We start from the raw sequence: 17,032 nt of genomic DNA, 5'->3' as shown, positions 1-17,032 counted from the left end.
CCTATAGAGACTGTGGATTTAGGTTCAGGTGGTCTTTGAAAAGTTCTCAGATGTTGCTTTCCAATGTGACATGTACATACATAACATACATACTGCTCACCTGGTTTTACTGCCTCCTGATAAAGCAGGCCTTCTAAGAATACCAGTGCATTCAGAATATGCTGGTAGTGCTGGTTTGACAACTCACCAGCCTTCAGCACATTTTTTTTTTCTGTGTAATTAATTATTAATTACAGAATGTCATGTTGGATTTCTCTGTTAAGTACTTAGACTTGTGCAACTATGCCCATTTCCTTCCTACTTCCTTAGCTCCTTGGATGCCACCTGACCCAGTGGCAGTGTCCTCCAGGCTGTTCCTGCAAGGAAAGGCCAGAAGCTGCTCTGTCCTCCTTCACAGGACAGGCTGCCCACAAATTAGCGTAAGCAGAGCCCATCCCGTGTCTCATGGGTTACATTTGTAGGCTGCTGCCAGTGTGTAAACACCTGAAGCTCCCATTCTTTATGGATTTGGTGTAAATCTGTACTCAGGAAGTCCCTGCTAGAACATCAGCGTGACACTGTTCAGCAGTAAATTACAGTATAAAGGCAGCAGCTCTGCCCAGGGAGGCTGTGAAACAATAGGAACAGAATTTACAAGCTGCCTACTAAATTCTGCATAGATGAAAGCCTTGAAATGCCTCCACTAACGTGGGTCTCAGACAACCAAAATGAAATGGGTAAACCATAAAATATGTTACTTAAGACTATCTCTCAAGTGTTTCTGTCCTTTAGTAGTCACTAAAAATGATAAATACTTTTTTCCGCTAGATTTATTCACAGTAGGGTTGTGTTTGATTTCTCTCATGCTAACAGGCTTTTGGAAAACCTTATTCAGAAGGAGAAAGAGTATCAGACCCTCTTACGACAATCTTTGGAACAAAAAACCCAGGAATTACACTGGCTTCGTTTAAAACTTAAACCTGAAGGTATGAGATGCTGCATACTTTGACAGTTGTACACAAATGTATTGCATCATATGCTTGTTTAAAGGATAAAGGATGGTCTATTTTAAGCTTCAGTAGTCTGAAAATCACTTTTGCCCTAGTTTTGATGTGTATTAACCCATACGTCTGTATTCTATTAAAGGTTCCCAACAGTCTGCAGCAACTTCTAAAAAGAATGCAGACCCTGAGCTCATGAACTGGCTGACACAACACGGAGCAGACTTGGATGCCATCAAGAGGGTAATAAAAAAAAAAATCACTTTATTTGAAAAAAATAAAAAGGTCATTGTAGTCACAATTAGCAATTTGATTTCAAAGAAGGAATATTAATTTAGGAATAAATTTGCCTTCCAGTTTGCTGAGGAAGATTATACACTAAGTGCTGTCCTTAATGATATCACTAAAGATGATTTGCGGTATCTTCAACTCCGGTAAGGACGGACTTTTAAATTCATTCTTAAGAGCTTAATTAAAGGTAGCTTGGAAAAAACACATTTTTAGAAGTTTTTCAGATAGGTCAGTGATAGGTCAGTGGCACCTGCTGTGAATTTCATCCCTGATTTTCTGTTAAAGTTTTTCACATCCTAACTGACACAGCGCAACTACTCCACCTCAGGTACTTCAAGCCATCTACGTTTTGGCATTTATCAAGGCTGGGAGCGATTTCTGCACCATTCAGGATGATGTTATCACATGGAAAACAGGCTAAAGAACTTGTTTTTCCTACCCCTTGGTTCAAGGCCTTTCGTTGTCATTCTGCTAACCCAGAAGTCATTTTAGCCATAGCCTTAAGGAAGTGTAGTGTTTTGTTTTTCATGTCCTGTCATAACTGGTATATCCTTGGCATTTCTAGAATTTACTTACTTCTTGCTCACTTTTAAGTAATGGAGAAGAGGGAGTCCTCCCTAACTGTTCTCTATTGTTCTTCATACAGGGGTGGTCTCCTCTGCCGAATTTGGAATGCAATACTAAACCACCGGCAAACATCTGGGATGACCTCAGTGCAGAAGGTTAATACTTTGGAAGGAGAACATGTAATGGGAATAAACAAATGAAAAAGATACATTCCTACCACATAAATTATTAGATGTATATATTTATGTATAGTGGCCTTGCAGGTTTTGCACAGTTATGCAGCTTGTTTGACCATCAGCGTAATACAGAGTGAATAGTAACAGCTTTTAAGCCAGTGTCAATGCACTTAAATGACTTATGATATACTACTGCAGAAGTCAACTGCCTGTCAATGTCATAAAAAGCATTAGCTGAGAAAAAAACCCTTTTCTGCAAAACAGGTACCACACATCTGAATGGGCTTCGGCATTGTGAAAACTGTGAACTTAAGATGCCTTACAGTTCTGCTGGCTAATGGTTGGAGCAAGGAGGGGGCTATGCTAGAGCATGTGTCACCTCTTCAGAGGTGAATGTATATAGCTTTTTGTATTAAAGCTGCTCTCACTGAACTACTGTGGGTGCGGGTATGCTGTTTACATGTAGTAACTGGTGGTTTTTGGAAACTGGGTCAAGAAACAAAGCAAACAGACCACTAGATAAATCTTGTTATTTATTTATTTTTTTTCACTGTACAGAACACATACAGCAACCCAAAGAAAAGTCAGCAAACATATAGCACTTAAAATAAACCACTGTTTTCTCTTAATTTAGCTCCTTCTGAAACAACATGTTTCCATACTGAGACAGATTTCCCTACACATTTCCTTTTTGGAAAGAACTTTTAAATAAGCTTAAGGTTTGTTTCTCAGTCCTTGTGTTTCCTGTAAATGCATTCACTTATTCTTATGAATGTTATGCCAACAAAAAGGCCTTTAGTTGACAGACTTGTACCTTATCCACTGGTTTGGACCACGCACTTCAAAGGGTGGCTCATTGTAGTAGATGTGGTGACCCAGTTCTTCCAGTGGTGGCTCCGGGTCAGTGGTAGCAAACTGAGCAGCTTCCTCGATCTCCTTCCTTACTGCCACATCAATTTCCTAAACGAAAAATGGATGATTATTAGAAGGCAGCTCAGAAAAAGCAGCACAGTTTTGAATTTAAATGCAGTGATTAAGTATTGGTCAGAATTAGCATTAACACTGTGTCTATAAACATTAAAAAACACCCTGTTAAAACTTACATCCTACTACACATTTGTCCCTTACTGCCTTTTGTAATTCACTGCCAGTGGAACATAACGCCACTGAACCTCTACGTTTTGGATTCTGATTCTGTGAAAGTTTTGGGTTTTTTTAAACAACTGTTGATGAAAATATTTACAACATTTGCTTAGAGAGCTCCTGACTCCTGCACTAGGATTTTTCACTATCAATCATTTCCCTTTCAGAGACTTAACCCCTTCCTAGGTAGACAAGAAAGCCTGGGCAGTTTTGATTTCTACATGTTTCTTAGTATATGAGAAGAGCTGTACTTGAAACACTAACAGTCATACATACACACAGCCTTGCACCTGCTGAGTTACACTCAGCACCCAAAAGCAGAATGTTGCGGGCAACTTGATTAGCTGGTCTGCAACAAAACTTCACCTTCACCAATAAAAGTGATGTTAAAACAAACTTGAAAGAACAAGTGATGCACACTGCCCTACGATGAGCATTCCCACACTAATGAGCTCTGGAAAGCCCAAGAGCTTGCTTAAACAGCAACTAAAAGCCATACCTTTAGTTCCTCAACGCTAGCAAGGTTGTTGTTTACCATCCTGTCCTTTAGCATGGTAATGGGATCACTTTTGCTTCTCACTTCTTGAATTTCTTCTCTAGTACGATAGCTAGGAGCAAGACAAGCAAAGACATGAACTTCTTCAGGAGTACCCTTGAACAGAGGTGAGGTTCTGGACACACCTCACTTTTAGAGAAAGGTGTAACCCAAGGACTGTCAGGGATGCAACGAAAATACAGTGACATTCATCACTCACAGGGTGGCACACTTACATCTAGAACTCTGCTTACAGCTCTAAGTGATAACTGAGCTGAAGCAGCTGCAAACTCAAATATAAAGTAGGTGGGGAAAGGGGAGCAATCCCAGCCTGAGACACCCAATACAAGGGACTATCCTGCCTCTTTCCAACCTCCCCTTCCTGGGGTTCTAGGTGACTTGCTGCACGCTTCCACTCCAGGTTTCTAGCCAAACGTAGGGATACACCTCTACTTCATGTAGATAAATTTGGATTTGTCAGTTGGTGCAATGCCCAAGTCTTTTTGGCACCTGTATATTTGTATTTTTGAGAAGTGTTCTACTTGACTGGGCAGTCCAAACTCTTCCTATGATTTTAGCTTGCAGGATTTTAAATACACTAAAAAAAAAAAACAAACCAAAAAAAACCCACACTGCTTTTCAGTTCAAGCTGTTTGAACACACAATAAAGTTGCACTGAAAGCAGAATTCATTAACAGAAACCACACATACTTAACTGACATTGTGCTTGTTCTAAAACTCTTAATACTGCAAGAAAAACAAGTATTTTGCAGGACCACAGATTATCAGCTGAGCAATGAGCTGAGTGATCAGACTGGTCATAACCTTTATACAGACTTCAGTGGATTGAAACAGTGAATCCATGACAGTTTCAGGATTTTGACAATCAATACTTATTTGTGTTCAGAGAATGCCAAGAAAGAATGTCACTGTACCTGATTCCAGGGTCACTCATACTGTGGCCATGATAACGGTATGTCTGCAGCTCCATCACAATAGGACCCTTAAAAAGAAAACACAACACAGAGAGTGTTACCACCTTGAGTGACCAATTTGTTGTTATAGCAGCAAGTATTTGGTGTAGGTGAATTGCACCAGTGGTGAACGACTTTAATTCAACTTTCTTTTTCTCAGTTTAATTTACATAACATTATAACAACTAGTAAAATTAAACTTAATTCTTTTCAAATGAAAGCTTTTGTTGATATTGTAGGCATTTATTCTCCTGTTCTTATTAAACAGCACTATACAATGTCTTCCCTTCCAATGACACTCCACCTTTACTCAGAATATTTCAAATTGCCTGTTGTTTCCCTCTAAGATTTTAACTCACAGTTATTCTTCTGTATCAACTTTTTTCCTTTTCTGTTTTATGTTCCCAGCACAAACATTATTTCACCAAATACTAAAAATCTTCAAAAGCAGTGTAGCAGGCTTGGGTGACAGACAATAATGCTGACTGACAAATTTTTACTTCATTTTCCATTTGTTGTAAATATAGGATGATTACTACTTTATCTGATACTTCCCTAATTAACCTCTTCACAAAGAACACAACTGCCCGACAGAATGCCTTTCACAACAGAAACTAACTGGAGTAGAAATGAGGAAAAAGATGACAGAGTATGAGGACATAAATATTTTTTTAACTGCTTGGTTAATACTAATTGCATGTTAATAAATTCTAACAAAATTAAAGAACCACTCAATTGCTTACCGGTTCAATACTGTGGAGAGAAAAAGGAAATAAAGGTCAAGTAAAGTTTCAACAGTGACTGGAGAAACTGAGCTAGATGAATAACTTTTTATGCAGCAATAATCTGGCTAAGAATTTCACCTGTGGAAAAGAAATTATGATTAGTGACTTACTTTTCCAGATCTACAGTGCTCAGCTGCAAACTTTACTGCTTCTCGAACACAGAGGATATCCATGCCATCCACCTGATAAAAAGAAACTACAAGGTAAAAAAATGCCAAACCCTAAACTTCCAGTTACACTACTTCCACAAGTACAAAAGGAATTCAGTTTCCAATTTTCCTATAGTTAAAAAATAATTCTAAATACATTTATAAATAAAGGAAATACATGTGTATGTATTGTGTGGGTGTGTGCTTATGCATCCCCCTACTTCGAACCCTCAAAAAAAAAGCTGGGGTTGTCCTCACCCTGAGTCCTGGAATGTAGTCTCCTCTTTTGTAGTAGTCAGTGCTGGCTGCAGCTCTTTCAACCGAAGTTCCCATTCCATACCGATTGTTCTCACAGATGAAAATACAAGGCAACTTCCATAAGGCAGCCATATTGTAAGTTTCAAATATCTGGCCCTGAAAGAAAAGGAGCAAGTTACATCTAGACCGGGAGCTCAGCCTCCAAGCAGTAGGCTCTACTGAAAGTCATTCAGTTGCAGAGGTCTAGTTAGGAGAAACTGTAACACTAAAAGCAATCTGAAACCAGCCCCTTGTGGCAGCTCAGCAGGACTAAAAGAGAAGCTACACTATACAAGGTAATTGTCATCTCAACTAAGAGTTTATAGAACTTAATTTTTAAACCTATATCAGTATCTGTGTTAGGGTAGCACAAAACCTTCAGCTTTAAGTGAAGTATTTCAGCAACAGTCATAAAAACCTTCACATTTGATTAATGTGGCAGAATGCTGCTACAGCAAAGTAAAGTTTGACCACAGTGCCAGCTAGTGCCTTGCTATTCTAAGTCAAAAACAGGGAAAACCAAGAACTGATATCTCCACCTGTGTTTTGAAAGTGGGAAATTATATCAACAGTACACTCTAAACCATCATTTTCTTATCTGGCTTAATGTCTCTGCTGATAACATGAAGAGACTGGCCAGAATACCAAAAGAGCTCTGCAAGATGCTCTGTCTTCTCCTCCATCTTCAGAAAACTAAGTTACATGTTTCTCCCCATTTGGCAGCACTGTCATTGTCACTGCCATCCTTCAGAGCTCTCCTTACAGCACAGAGACTTCAGGGTGTTATGCTTAAGTGAACCACGCATAATAGGAAAGAGGATAACAAGAGTAACTGGAAACCCCTCCTCCCATGACTCATGCAGTGTTCACATAATTAACCATTAGGTTACTCACTCCCTGAGTATCCAGAGCACTGCAGGGCTGAGCAGATTTCCCTCTGCTCCCGCAACAAGGGCAGAGTTCAAAACAGAGGGTGGGAAAAGACAGAATTTTCCACAGGTCCAAAACTTGATAAAAAAATCCAAGGTGATACTACATTCCTGATACATAAAGAGAATCTAGCAGTTAACTTTTTAACTGTTGATCTGAATCACCCCTCTGAAGACTACACAGTACTTGAAACACGCTCCTCCTCAAATGCCTAGGACAACACAAATAAGAGGTGCTAGTGTCCAAAATTCACAAGATGCCCAGCCACCTAAATGAAGTTTGTCTCAGTGAATAGCACTTCACAACAAAAGGCTAAAAAAACCTGCAGTGGACTGCAGGACAAAGGGTCTACCTTGGCTCTTCTCCCCAGGACTGATTTTTCAGCACCAGTGGCCTTCAATAAAGCATCCTCGCTGCACGAAGCCCAATACAACCACCTCAGCCTAAGTTCCATGTCAGCCATTGCCTGGGTTGCAGGTAGTACACAGGCAGGGTGAAAAGGGCTCTCCCACCACGTGGTGGAAATGCGGAGCTGACAGCTCCCAGAAGGAAAATTGATTACCCACAGTCACACTCCTCCTCACAGAGCCACACTAGACAAAGCTTGTTTACCTGATTGGCTGCACCATCCCCATATAAAGCCAAACAGATTTCGTTTCTACCGAAGTATTTACAGGCCAGCGCAATCCCAGCTCCAAGAGGAACCTATGACAGAGTACAGGACAAACCAACATCTCAGAACAATGTTTAGAGGAGCTGGAGACAGGCGGCTTATGAACTGTCTGCTCAACAAACAAATTGTTAGCAACCCACTTAGATTAGTTCAAATCTGTATTACACCCAAAATCTAAACATTAACTATATTCTCATTTTTTTTTTTTTTGCTACAGTTCACAACACTGTGAGCAAACCAGAATAAAGACATAACAGATTTAATAGCCACAGAGTAACAGTATCTGCATACAAGCTCACACAACAAAAAACAAGAGGAAACCACTGGCACTGGACAAGAGCCAAATTCAGCTTGTGCTTTAAAGTAGAAGTTATGTATATACCTGAGCACCAACAATACCATTGCCACCATAGAAGTTTTTGGTATACATATGCATTGATCCTCCTTTTCCCTTTGCACATCCTCCTTTTCGACCTGAAACATGAAGAACAAGCAATTTATTTTTCTCCCCGGAGGAAAAAATACTCTGCAAATGGGAACATCTAATTCAATTCCTAAAGGTAATAACACTAAGACCACATTGTTGCTATTAGATCTGTGCGCAGTTAAGGCACAATGGCCTCTCCCAAATGACTTTACAGTTAAATATATCACAAAACAATGAAGAGATGGGGGAAAAAGAGAATGATAATGAAAACATAATTCAGGAAATACAGAATGAGATTTAGAAGAACTTTTAAAACCAACCAAGAAGTTTCAGTGTCCTACTATACAAAAACACTTTCTGATAAATGTATGGGTTTTTTTTTAATAGCCAACATGTGTAGTGGCAGAGCCCCCCTCCACCCCAGGGGTATGGGGTTGTCACCAGCCTGGCTGAGAGGTGAAGCCAGAGACAAAAGAAACTAAAGGAACCCCATTAGAAGGTAACAATGAATGAGCAATCGCCGGACACACGCTTGCAGAGCGCGTGGACAGTACATGCAGCCTATCACATTATTGTATAGTACGGATTACAATCAATCACATTGTTGCAAGGCACGTGGACAGAGCAGCTTTGCTATAAAGCTAGCCCGGTCCGACAATAAAGTCAACTCTGTGAACATCACATTGTTGTGTCAGGTTCTGTCTCTTGCATGGAAAAAGCAACAAACATGGTCTATGTTTCTCATATAAGTAATCTGTAAAAGGCAGTATTTACAGTCCTTATTACTGTTAGCTTCTGCAAGAAAGATATGAACACTGTTCCAAATTAGTTGTAATAATCTACACTTGACTTCCCTGTGACAATAATCAGAAGTAAAAATTACAGATAGGCAAAACAACAACTCCCCACCCTGCCTCATCATAAACATCAAAAAGTCACATTTATTCAAGCTGTAGTTTGAAGAAAACTGGTGGTCCATGAAGCATTACAAACAACCCTATTAAATGAGCTGATTTAAAAACATAAAATTTCTCATCAACCTACTCTATTTCTCATTCTAATCTGTCTTGTTAATAGCCACAGAGGTTTCTATTTTATTTCTAATAAGCACAGCTTGTTTGGTTGTTTTTTTCTGCCTTTGCTTTTTAGAAGAAGTAAGCTTGATCTCCTTCAGGAATTTGTACTTCTCTTTCTCATAGTGGATCATTTTTTATTATTCGTCTTTCTTTTACCTTTCATATGCTTATGAACTGGCTTCATGTGAGCTTTTATAGATCCTGCCAGCTAGAGCCAAAGTAAAGCAAAAATAATAATAATACTAATAAAAAACTATAATCTAATTTTAATCAGAAGACTGTTTCTCTTAACTGTAATTAAACTACAGTAATCTCCCTCCATTTTTTGTACAATCCTTTCTTGTATTTTAGCTAAGAACTCCTGGTTTTACCAATGTCACTTTCTGCTATACTTTCTACTTTTCTTAGAACAATCTGCCTTGACATCCACAAAACTGTTTGTCAAGGAATCATCAATTCTCCATAAATGTCCTTTTTTATAGTTTGTTTCCTTTAGGATTGTATCCACTAGTCTTTGGGTGACTGCTTCCCGCTCCTTCAAAGACATTTGAATTCTGTAATTTTATGGTCATTAGAACTCAGGCTGTCTTTCAGTTTGGCATGTTCAGTGAAGACATTTGTTAGCAAAAATCAGCTCTAGCAGCACTCCCTCCCTAGAAACTTGCCCCAAGTGTTGTTACTTGGAACAGCAGTCTCTGTACTGCAGATGATCTTTCCCAATTAAAAGAAGCCCACTAAAACCAAGCACAATGCTACAGAAGATAATGCACCTTGTGAAAAGAAATAAATTATTATCATCACTGATGTTTGTAGTTTCAGTGCCGATAGTAGACTTGAGTCATGACAATCTCCTTACATACTCTCTTCTCAGTATTAAGCGACACTTGGAAAGTCAATCACTAGACAAACATACATTATTAACATGCATTCTTAACGCACACACATTCTCAGTATATGAAACCATCTCTCTTCTCTACCTTCAAAATGTGTTTTCCTGTATTAACATTTCAAGAATGCCAATTCTAGGATCAAGACGTTATTTATACCAATGATTCACAAAGGCCTTCAAACTCCTTGTTCATTTTTCACTTCTGGCACCCTTTCACAGACCTCTAAGAGTTCAAGAGGCTGATCCACTCCTCTCTTCCTTGCTCCATCTATGATCCTATTGGGAGGAAATCTCTCTCTCCACAAAATCTTAGCTCTGTCTAGATCACTATCTAACACTCTTGTTACAGTCAAATTTTCCAAAAAAAAATTCAGTTTACCATTACAGACAGTGTTCACCAGTCTTCCTAAGACTTCAGCAGTTTAATTCTGAAAATCCAAGCCTGTTTTCTAGAGAAGGTAATGCCCTGTCCTATTGAGAATAAACACCGACCACTAGCAAGCTCCATCTACCCAAGCTGCTGTAGCACAACAAATACAGCATATGGTATCAAGAAAAAAATTTCAAAAGTTGTGCTTTAGAAGTACCAGCACATTCTGTGACTTATGTTTTATAATAAAAAGTGGATGCAGCATAAAATTATGAAATCAATTTATTCTACACTACTAAACTGCTTCTAAAGACACACTATACTTCATGCACCAACATAACTGAATTTGAATTAAAAATTCTGACACAAGTACAGCAGCATGTGAATCCTCACTTTACCAAGCACAAACCTGTCAGTTCTGCAAGAATTTCTCGAACAGGCACTCCTCGTGTATAGGTAAAGCCATGAGCTCTGTAAGCTGTTATCAAATGGTCTGTAGGCTTTATGGCAGCTTCGATCCCTACACAGCAAGCCTCCTGTTACAAAGAAATAAAGAAAAGCACACGATTTCCACAGTCAGCAGCGTGGCAAGGCTAGTTATGGTCTCAAATACTTCAAATATCAGCAGAAACCAGGAAGAGCACAGAGACAGGAGACTGCCTTAAATCCCAAGGTGTGGCAGGCCTGTGTTTGCATAACCTGGAGCCACAACAGCCTTGGGCTCTACATTCCATCTTGTCCTGATTTCAACTAAGAAAAGCAGCCAGGAGGGGAACCAGAAGCTGCAAAGATTCGTGGAATTTTTCTACACCCATCTCCCAAATGAAACATCTAAATAACTGCAATTCAAAAACAGAAGGGGGGAACAGACAGATAGCAAAGTTTCACCAAATTCATGAAGTTCCTTCTCTTGCCTATTGCTTTTTAGTGGGCAAGTGGCCTATGAGACACTGGAACAAAAAAAAAAAAAATCATTGAAGCTTGAGGAGGAGGATGTGGGCCTCCAAATGTGTTGAACTTAATATGTTGCTTATTCCTCACCTTCAGCTGATCTTCAACTACACCTTGCCTTTTCTCTCTTCCTATTGCTGTCTCAAGACCTCAGGGATTCCCTTGCGTGCAAATCATGGATCCAGTTACAACTTCAGATATTTTACATAGATACTTTGTTGTGATTTATTCTCCACTCTATTCAAGTCCCTAAATTAAGAAAGCTAAGGCAATATAAAACCTCTTGGAAAAAAAATTCTTACCTGACCATCATATAAGTGGCAGAAGCCACGAATAATCTTCTGCTTGTACAGCTGATCAGACTTCAGCTCCATGCGTCGTATGGTCTGCATAGTCTTGTAGTACTGGAGCCCCTCATCTCGGGTCATCACTGCTGTGGTACTGGGTCCTTCTTCCAGGCGATGGAGGTCACATTTCTGCCCAGTTGAACAAGCAGTCATTTCTTGAAAGTAATTTATCCTATTTATTAATATAACTTTTTTTTTTAATGTGTAATTTTAAAATTCTGCTTTTAATATCTTTTACAAAGAGAAAGCCAGCAAAACCTAAATTCACGGGTCAAAATAACTGTCCAGTTTGTGCACTATTTCCAAATTCAGGGAACTGAAAGCTTTACTTTTTAATAACAACAGATTTCCATTCACGAAATGAAGCCTTGCAGTTCGTACTAGCAGATGAACTGAAGTCCTGACAAAACACTGGAAATGTACATTTGCACAGTTGCTGCATGCCAAATACTTGGTAAGAGCCAAGTTAGTGACTTAGTAAATGCTTAGTGAAGAGAGAAGACAGAGTTTCCTTCATGAAACAGCTTGTAAGATCTGGTCCTAAGACTGGACTTCACCTCTTTTAGTACCACTTCTAACAAGCAGTGATAAACCACTGTTGCACCAGCCACTCTGCCAGTCAAACAATCATGTACCCAGTACAACTTCATCCCCAAACCATGGACTTAATAGAGTTGCACAAGAGGGCTGATTTAGGTACCCACACAAAACAAAAATTAAAAATCAGCTGAGTTCAGTGGAATAGAACAAACAAATCACTCTGTCAGAGCAGATTAAATGGCCAAAATACTGCTGTAGAGATTAGATGGTTTATATTAAGCAAAGTCTCTCCAGAGCAAATCCACTGACACCTAGATGAATTTGATTTAACATGTGCACACTACTCTTGGGACAGCTCTGCTTCAGAGTTCACGTAACAACAGAAACTTATGAGTCTTGTAATCAACACAGGACCAAACATTAAACCTTGTATCTACTCAGAAAAGATTTTTCATATAAACTTTATTTTCCCCTCCCTTCTGTCTGTGAAACAATTTTAATACTTTACAGGCATGGACAAACACAGAGTGGATAAAAGTTTCTTTCAGAATTTATAAATTCCTGAATGAAAAGCCAGGACAAAAGCTACTGTCAACAGAAGCATTGCTTTTTCCTAAGACATAGCCAATGAGGAAAGCGGACAGAATATAATGCACATTTTTTAAGCAGCACCAAGTTAAGCATTAAAACTATGTCATATTTTTTTCCTCCAAAACCTATATGGAACTCAATCAGCTGCACATGTGGGATCGGCACCCATGACTTCATAAACAAAAGGGAGATGGAAAGAAGGGTAGGAAGGAAACAGCAACTATTTGTTTTAAAAGCAGTAAGAAAACATTAATACTCTTCCCTTCAGAACAGAAGAGGTTCTTCAGCTCTTTTGTGACTTCATTCTCACAGCTGCAAAGAATCACAACTTCACATTTTTAAGAAACAAATAACGTTACTACATACTGCCTAGCACAGTACTTCAAGCTACATTTAGGATCAGGTGAAATAGTGAGTGGTTTGGTTCCAGAAATGCAAACAGTGTTTTTCTAATTGAAAAGACAAAGGGGCAATTCCATCATGTCAGGGTCTACAAGCACTTACACAGAATGTCAGTATTAAGCGTTCAGCTGCTTTACCTTAACTTCAAACGTAGCTTCACTTGCAAAGTCTGCATAGTTACGTGATGATGCTACCATCACTCGAGATGCCTTTAAAAAAAAGACAAAACCAAAACATATTTAATTATCAAGCAAAAGTGGGTAAATTCTCAAATAATTTCTAACAGTACTCCCAAATTATGCGTGAATTAAAGTCACCAGTGACACGTTCTTATAATACTAGAGAACTTCTATTTTATATGTGTGTGCTAGAAGTTCGTTAAAACACAGTATTTAAAATTAAGATTAGAAAAAGAGAACAGAATTTATATTTGTAGTACCCTTAATTGTCTAGAATTAAACCAAGAAATTTCAAAAGATTACAAAGAGCATCAAAGCCACAAAAATAATTATTTTTCCCTTCATCTGCCAGATTGTCTATACAAGTAGAAACAGCCAATGCAGATTTTGATGGCTCTGTGCTGACTGGAATTTGCCTTATTAAAAAAACCAACCCTAAACAAACACAAGGCAAACTAAACCAAAGAAAACGCAGATTTCTGGAATGTGAACTACTCTCACTCTTTCTTTTCAAGACGCATGGCAATAACAACAGAGTATCACTTAAGTGGGTAACAGCATGGCCACTACTTAAAAATTACCTACAAACATAAAAGGTGACGCACCCAAGTATACATGAAATACAGAACAGAAAAGGTGGCATGGTAGGGAAGAGATAAGAGGGACATTTAAAAATACATTACTGTTCTGTCTTAAAGAATAAACACAAGCTATTGACTAATGAACATCTGGTCTTTTTAGATAATTTCACAAAGTTTCACTGCAGCATCATATTCGATGCTCATCTGTCCCTGCATGCACTGTGGTCCTAGCATAAAGAACAGACTACGTCTTTAGTGGCAAAATCGTATTGCTAATTAAGTTACACATAAATTTCAGGAGCTCATTCAACCATGGAATTTACATACATTTAACTGAAGGTTCATTATTTCAAAAGTCTGAGAATCTCTGGGTCACTGTCTCCAAAACAGGTCTGATTGATAGGTAGAAAGCTTAGAAAAAAGTCAGGAGAAATTTCTCAATCCATCCTAGGTACCTACTTCGATGCATATTTGATTTAGCAATCCCGATCCCCTCCTCCCCCTGCTCCATTATCAGATTAAACAAAGTTTTAAATATAAACCAAGCTTCTACACTGTTTACCACAATGCATCAGTATTATTAGTGAAAAAAAAAACTATTTGACTTCTAGAGTTGGAAGTAAATCAAGAGTTTGGGAATCACAGAATGGCTGAGGCTGGAAGGGACCTTTGTGGGCAACCTGCTCCAACTCCCCCACCCCCCATCCTGCATATGACATAAAAGCAAAAGTTCTAAATAGATGGCCAATACACATGTCAAAAACAAATCTCTACATAACTAATTCAAGCCTTACCTCACTAACAGCTCCCTAGGTTAGCAGCATTTTGAAGGGGGGAAAAAGAAAAGAAAAAAAGAGACAAGAGTAAGTGACTGCAACAATTAGGAAAGAAGAAGTCAGCCAATGATTAGCCAACTAGAACACTTTAAGAGGTAGTTTCTTTACAGGTAAGCTCTGCATCATGGAAATCCGTTTTTATGCTTTGCAATATGCTCAAAGTAGCTATAACATACTACTTTACGGATTAAGACTGCTTCTATTTATTTGCTAATTTACACTTTCAATATAAATGCACAGGAACAATTCAAGACAAATATTTACATATTTGGTAGTCCCTAGGATCCAAAAATCTGTGTTAAGATATCCAAACCAAATCTAGTTTTGACTTCCAGGAAAATGCAGATGTCAGGAGCCAGCCAAGTACTTGCAGCGAGGAACTAATTTTAGGCATCCATGTTTGAAAATTTTAACACAGATGTTTTATTTGTAAATTAGTAAATAGTTTCAGATACATATTCTACATAGTCTCAATACACATAGAAAGATCTTTTCCACACAAGAGATAACACAAAACAAATGATATGCTAATACTAGAAAAAAAAAAAAAAGAAAAAAAAAAGAAAATTTAGGAAAAGATGAAAAGAGACCATTGCTTAAACAAAGAAAGGTGAAAGTGGCTTTAAAAAGGTCAGATGGCTGAATTTCAAATGGAACAAGAAGAGTATGTTCACCCCCTGTTTAGGATCTGACCTGTGCTGACAGCCAAAATACAAATAAATAAAAGAACTCTATGCAAAGTGCCGGGAAAAGGGTTTCAGAAATCAAAACATTTTTTTATCGCACTAAAGTGGAAGACAGCAAAGAGGTGGCTGCGCACAGAAGCAGCAGTGTCTCCGGGCAGGGCGGCTGCAGCCGCCTCTTCCCAGCGGCCCGTGCTCCGGCCGGCGCCGCCGCGGGAACGTTCTGCCCTCCCGCCACAACGCCGGGGCTGCTGGAGGCACGTTCGTCCCCCGTTTCCCCTGCAAGGACCCCACGCGTGGGCAGCGGCACTGGCCGCGGCGCTTGGAAAGCACCACGTACCAAGCACTTGTAACGGGCGGTTATGCAGCGAGACCCTGCACACAGCAACCGTTTTATTTTCACGCAGTATTTTACACTGAGTGAAAGATAAATAAACAGCTTTAATTTTTTTTTTTTTAATTTATTGTATTTTGCCGCCGGGACCAAGTAACCGGTCTGGCTCCGGTTACCCCCGTGCTGCCAGCCCTCACGCCAGCGTTACTTCCAAAGGACAAACCCATGACCCCAGCGCAGCAGCCGTGCGGTACCAGCAGGCGGAGCCCAGCGCGGCCGCTCCCCGACAGCCCTGGCCCGGCCTCCGAGGGCCCGGACACGCCGTGACCGGGCAGGGCCTGCGGCAGCCCAGGTGCCGGGCGAGTGACGGCGAGCGACACGCCAAGGGCTGAGGCGGCACCGGCCGCCCCGGCCCGGCCCCGCCGACAGCGCCCCCCCCGCCCCACCCGCGCGTCTCGCTCACCCCACACAGGGAAGCGCGCGACAGCCACAGGCCGCCCCGCCGCGCCCGTTGGTCCCCCCCGCCCCGTTCTGTGGCCGGGCAGGCAACGGCCGCACTCACCGTCCTCCCGGCGGCCGCGGCCGTGGCGGCGGCCGGACCCTGCAGCACCCGGGAGAACGCGGCCAGCAGCATCTTGCGCATGGAGCGACAGCGCCTGGAGCGGCACCCCCGTCCTCGAGTCTCCTTCAGCCGCCACCACCGCCAACGGCCCGCCTCCCCGGCCAACCACCAGCCTCCCGGAGACAGGCTCCCGAGCAGTGGGCCGACCGGCGCCTTTCCCTGCGTGCCTCCTCGACGACGCGCATGCGCGGGGCCTGGCGGCGTCGAGGCAGCTGATTGGCGCGGTGCGGAGCTGGGACCCGGCGGACAGTGACGGGCCGACACGGGATCCTGCGTGGGGATTTGTGGCGAGTGTGTGGGCTGTGTCCAGGAGGAGGGGTGATGCGGAGGGTCAGCGGGATCCCCCATAGGCGAGAGGGCCTCACGAGCCGGTCACAGAATCACGAAGTCACAGAGTAGTATGGGTTGGAAGGGACCTTAAAAGGTCATCTAGTCCAACCCCCTGCAATGAGCAGGGACATCTTCAACTAGATCAGGTTGCTCAGAGCCCCGTCCAGCCTGGCCTGGAATGTCTCCAGGGATGGGGCATCTACCACCTCTCTGGGCAACCTGGGCCACTGTTTCACCACCCTCCTTGTAAAAAATTTCTTTCTCATGTCTGGCCTGAATCTCCCCTCCTTTAGTTTAAAACCATTACCCATTGTCTTATTGTAACAGGCCTTGCTAAAAAGTCTGTTTCCATATTTCTTGCTAGCCTCTTTTAA

General features: G+C 40.9%; 2 protein-coding genes across 2 annotated transcripts in view; one reads left to right on the top strand and one right to left on the bottom strand.

Annotated features, from left to right (window-relative positions):
• The window catches only part of MAP3K15 (mitogen-activated protein kinase kinase kinase 15), a gene marked incomplete at both ends in the record, with an annotated part of 88,290 nt that extends 86,252 nt beyond the window's left edge, over positions 1 to 2,038 (top strand). Inside the window, 4 exons of the mRNA XM_080364000.1 lie at positions 853 to 965; positions 1,126 to 1,223; positions 1,338 to 1,414; positions 1,918 to 2,038. Coding sequence (XP_080220126.1) covers positions 853 to 965; positions 1,126 to 1,223; positions 1,338 to 1,414; positions 1,918 to 2,038 — 409 coding nt within the window. The remainder of the gene's footprint in view (positions 1 to 852; positions 966 to 1,125; positions 1,224 to 1,337; positions 1,415 to 1,917) is intronic.
• A 496-nt stretch (positions 2,039 to 2,534) lies between these two features.
• Positions 2,535 to 16,482, bottom strand: PDHA1 (pyruvate dehydrogenase E1 subunit alpha 1). The gene is made up of 11 exons (XM_080360740.1): positions 16,269 to 16,482; positions 13,231 to 13,302; positions 11,516 to 11,689; positions 10,672 to 10,798; positions 7,883 to 7,974; positions 7,440 to 7,532; positions 5,859 to 6,014; positions 5,562 to 5,633; positions 4,628 to 4,695; positions 3,657 to 3,765; positions 2,535 to 2,974 (listed from the first exon to the last, which is right to left on the bottom strand). Exons 1-11 carry the CDS (start codon positions 16,347 to 16,349, stop codon positions 2,810 to 2,812), a joined length of 1,209 nt encoding a protein of 402 aa, XP_080216866.1. The 5' UTR covers positions 16,350 to 16,482; the 3' UTR covers positions 2,535 to 2,809.
• Between the last annotated feature and the right edge of the window lie 550 nt (positions 16,483 to 17,032).

The sequence above is a fragment of the Nesoenas mayeri genome, assembly GCF_963082525.1.
Source record: "Nesoenas mayeri genome assembly, chromosome: 1".
In the NCBI taxonomy this organism is placed as follows: domain Eukaryota; kingdom Metazoa; phylum Chordata; class Aves; order Columbiformes; family Columbidae; genus Nesoenas; species Nesoenas mayeri.
Note: the sequence above shows the minus strand (reverse complement) of the source record. Positions and strands in the feature narration are given on the sequence as shown.

Coding starts and splice junctions, on each gene's coding strand:
- PDHA1 (XM_080360740.1), bottom strand. CDS start 16,349: ATGCGCAAGATGCTGCTGGCCGCGTTCTCCCGGGTGCTGCAGGGTCCG. Junction 7,975..10,671: donor AATTCTTGCAGAACTGACAG/GTTTGTGCTTGG, acceptor TTCATGTTTCAG/GTCGAAAAGGAGGATGTGCA. Junction 2,975..3,656: donor CTAGCGTTGAGGAACTAAAG/GTATGGCTTTTA, acceptor TTTTTCGTTTAG/GAAATTGATGTGGCAGTAAG.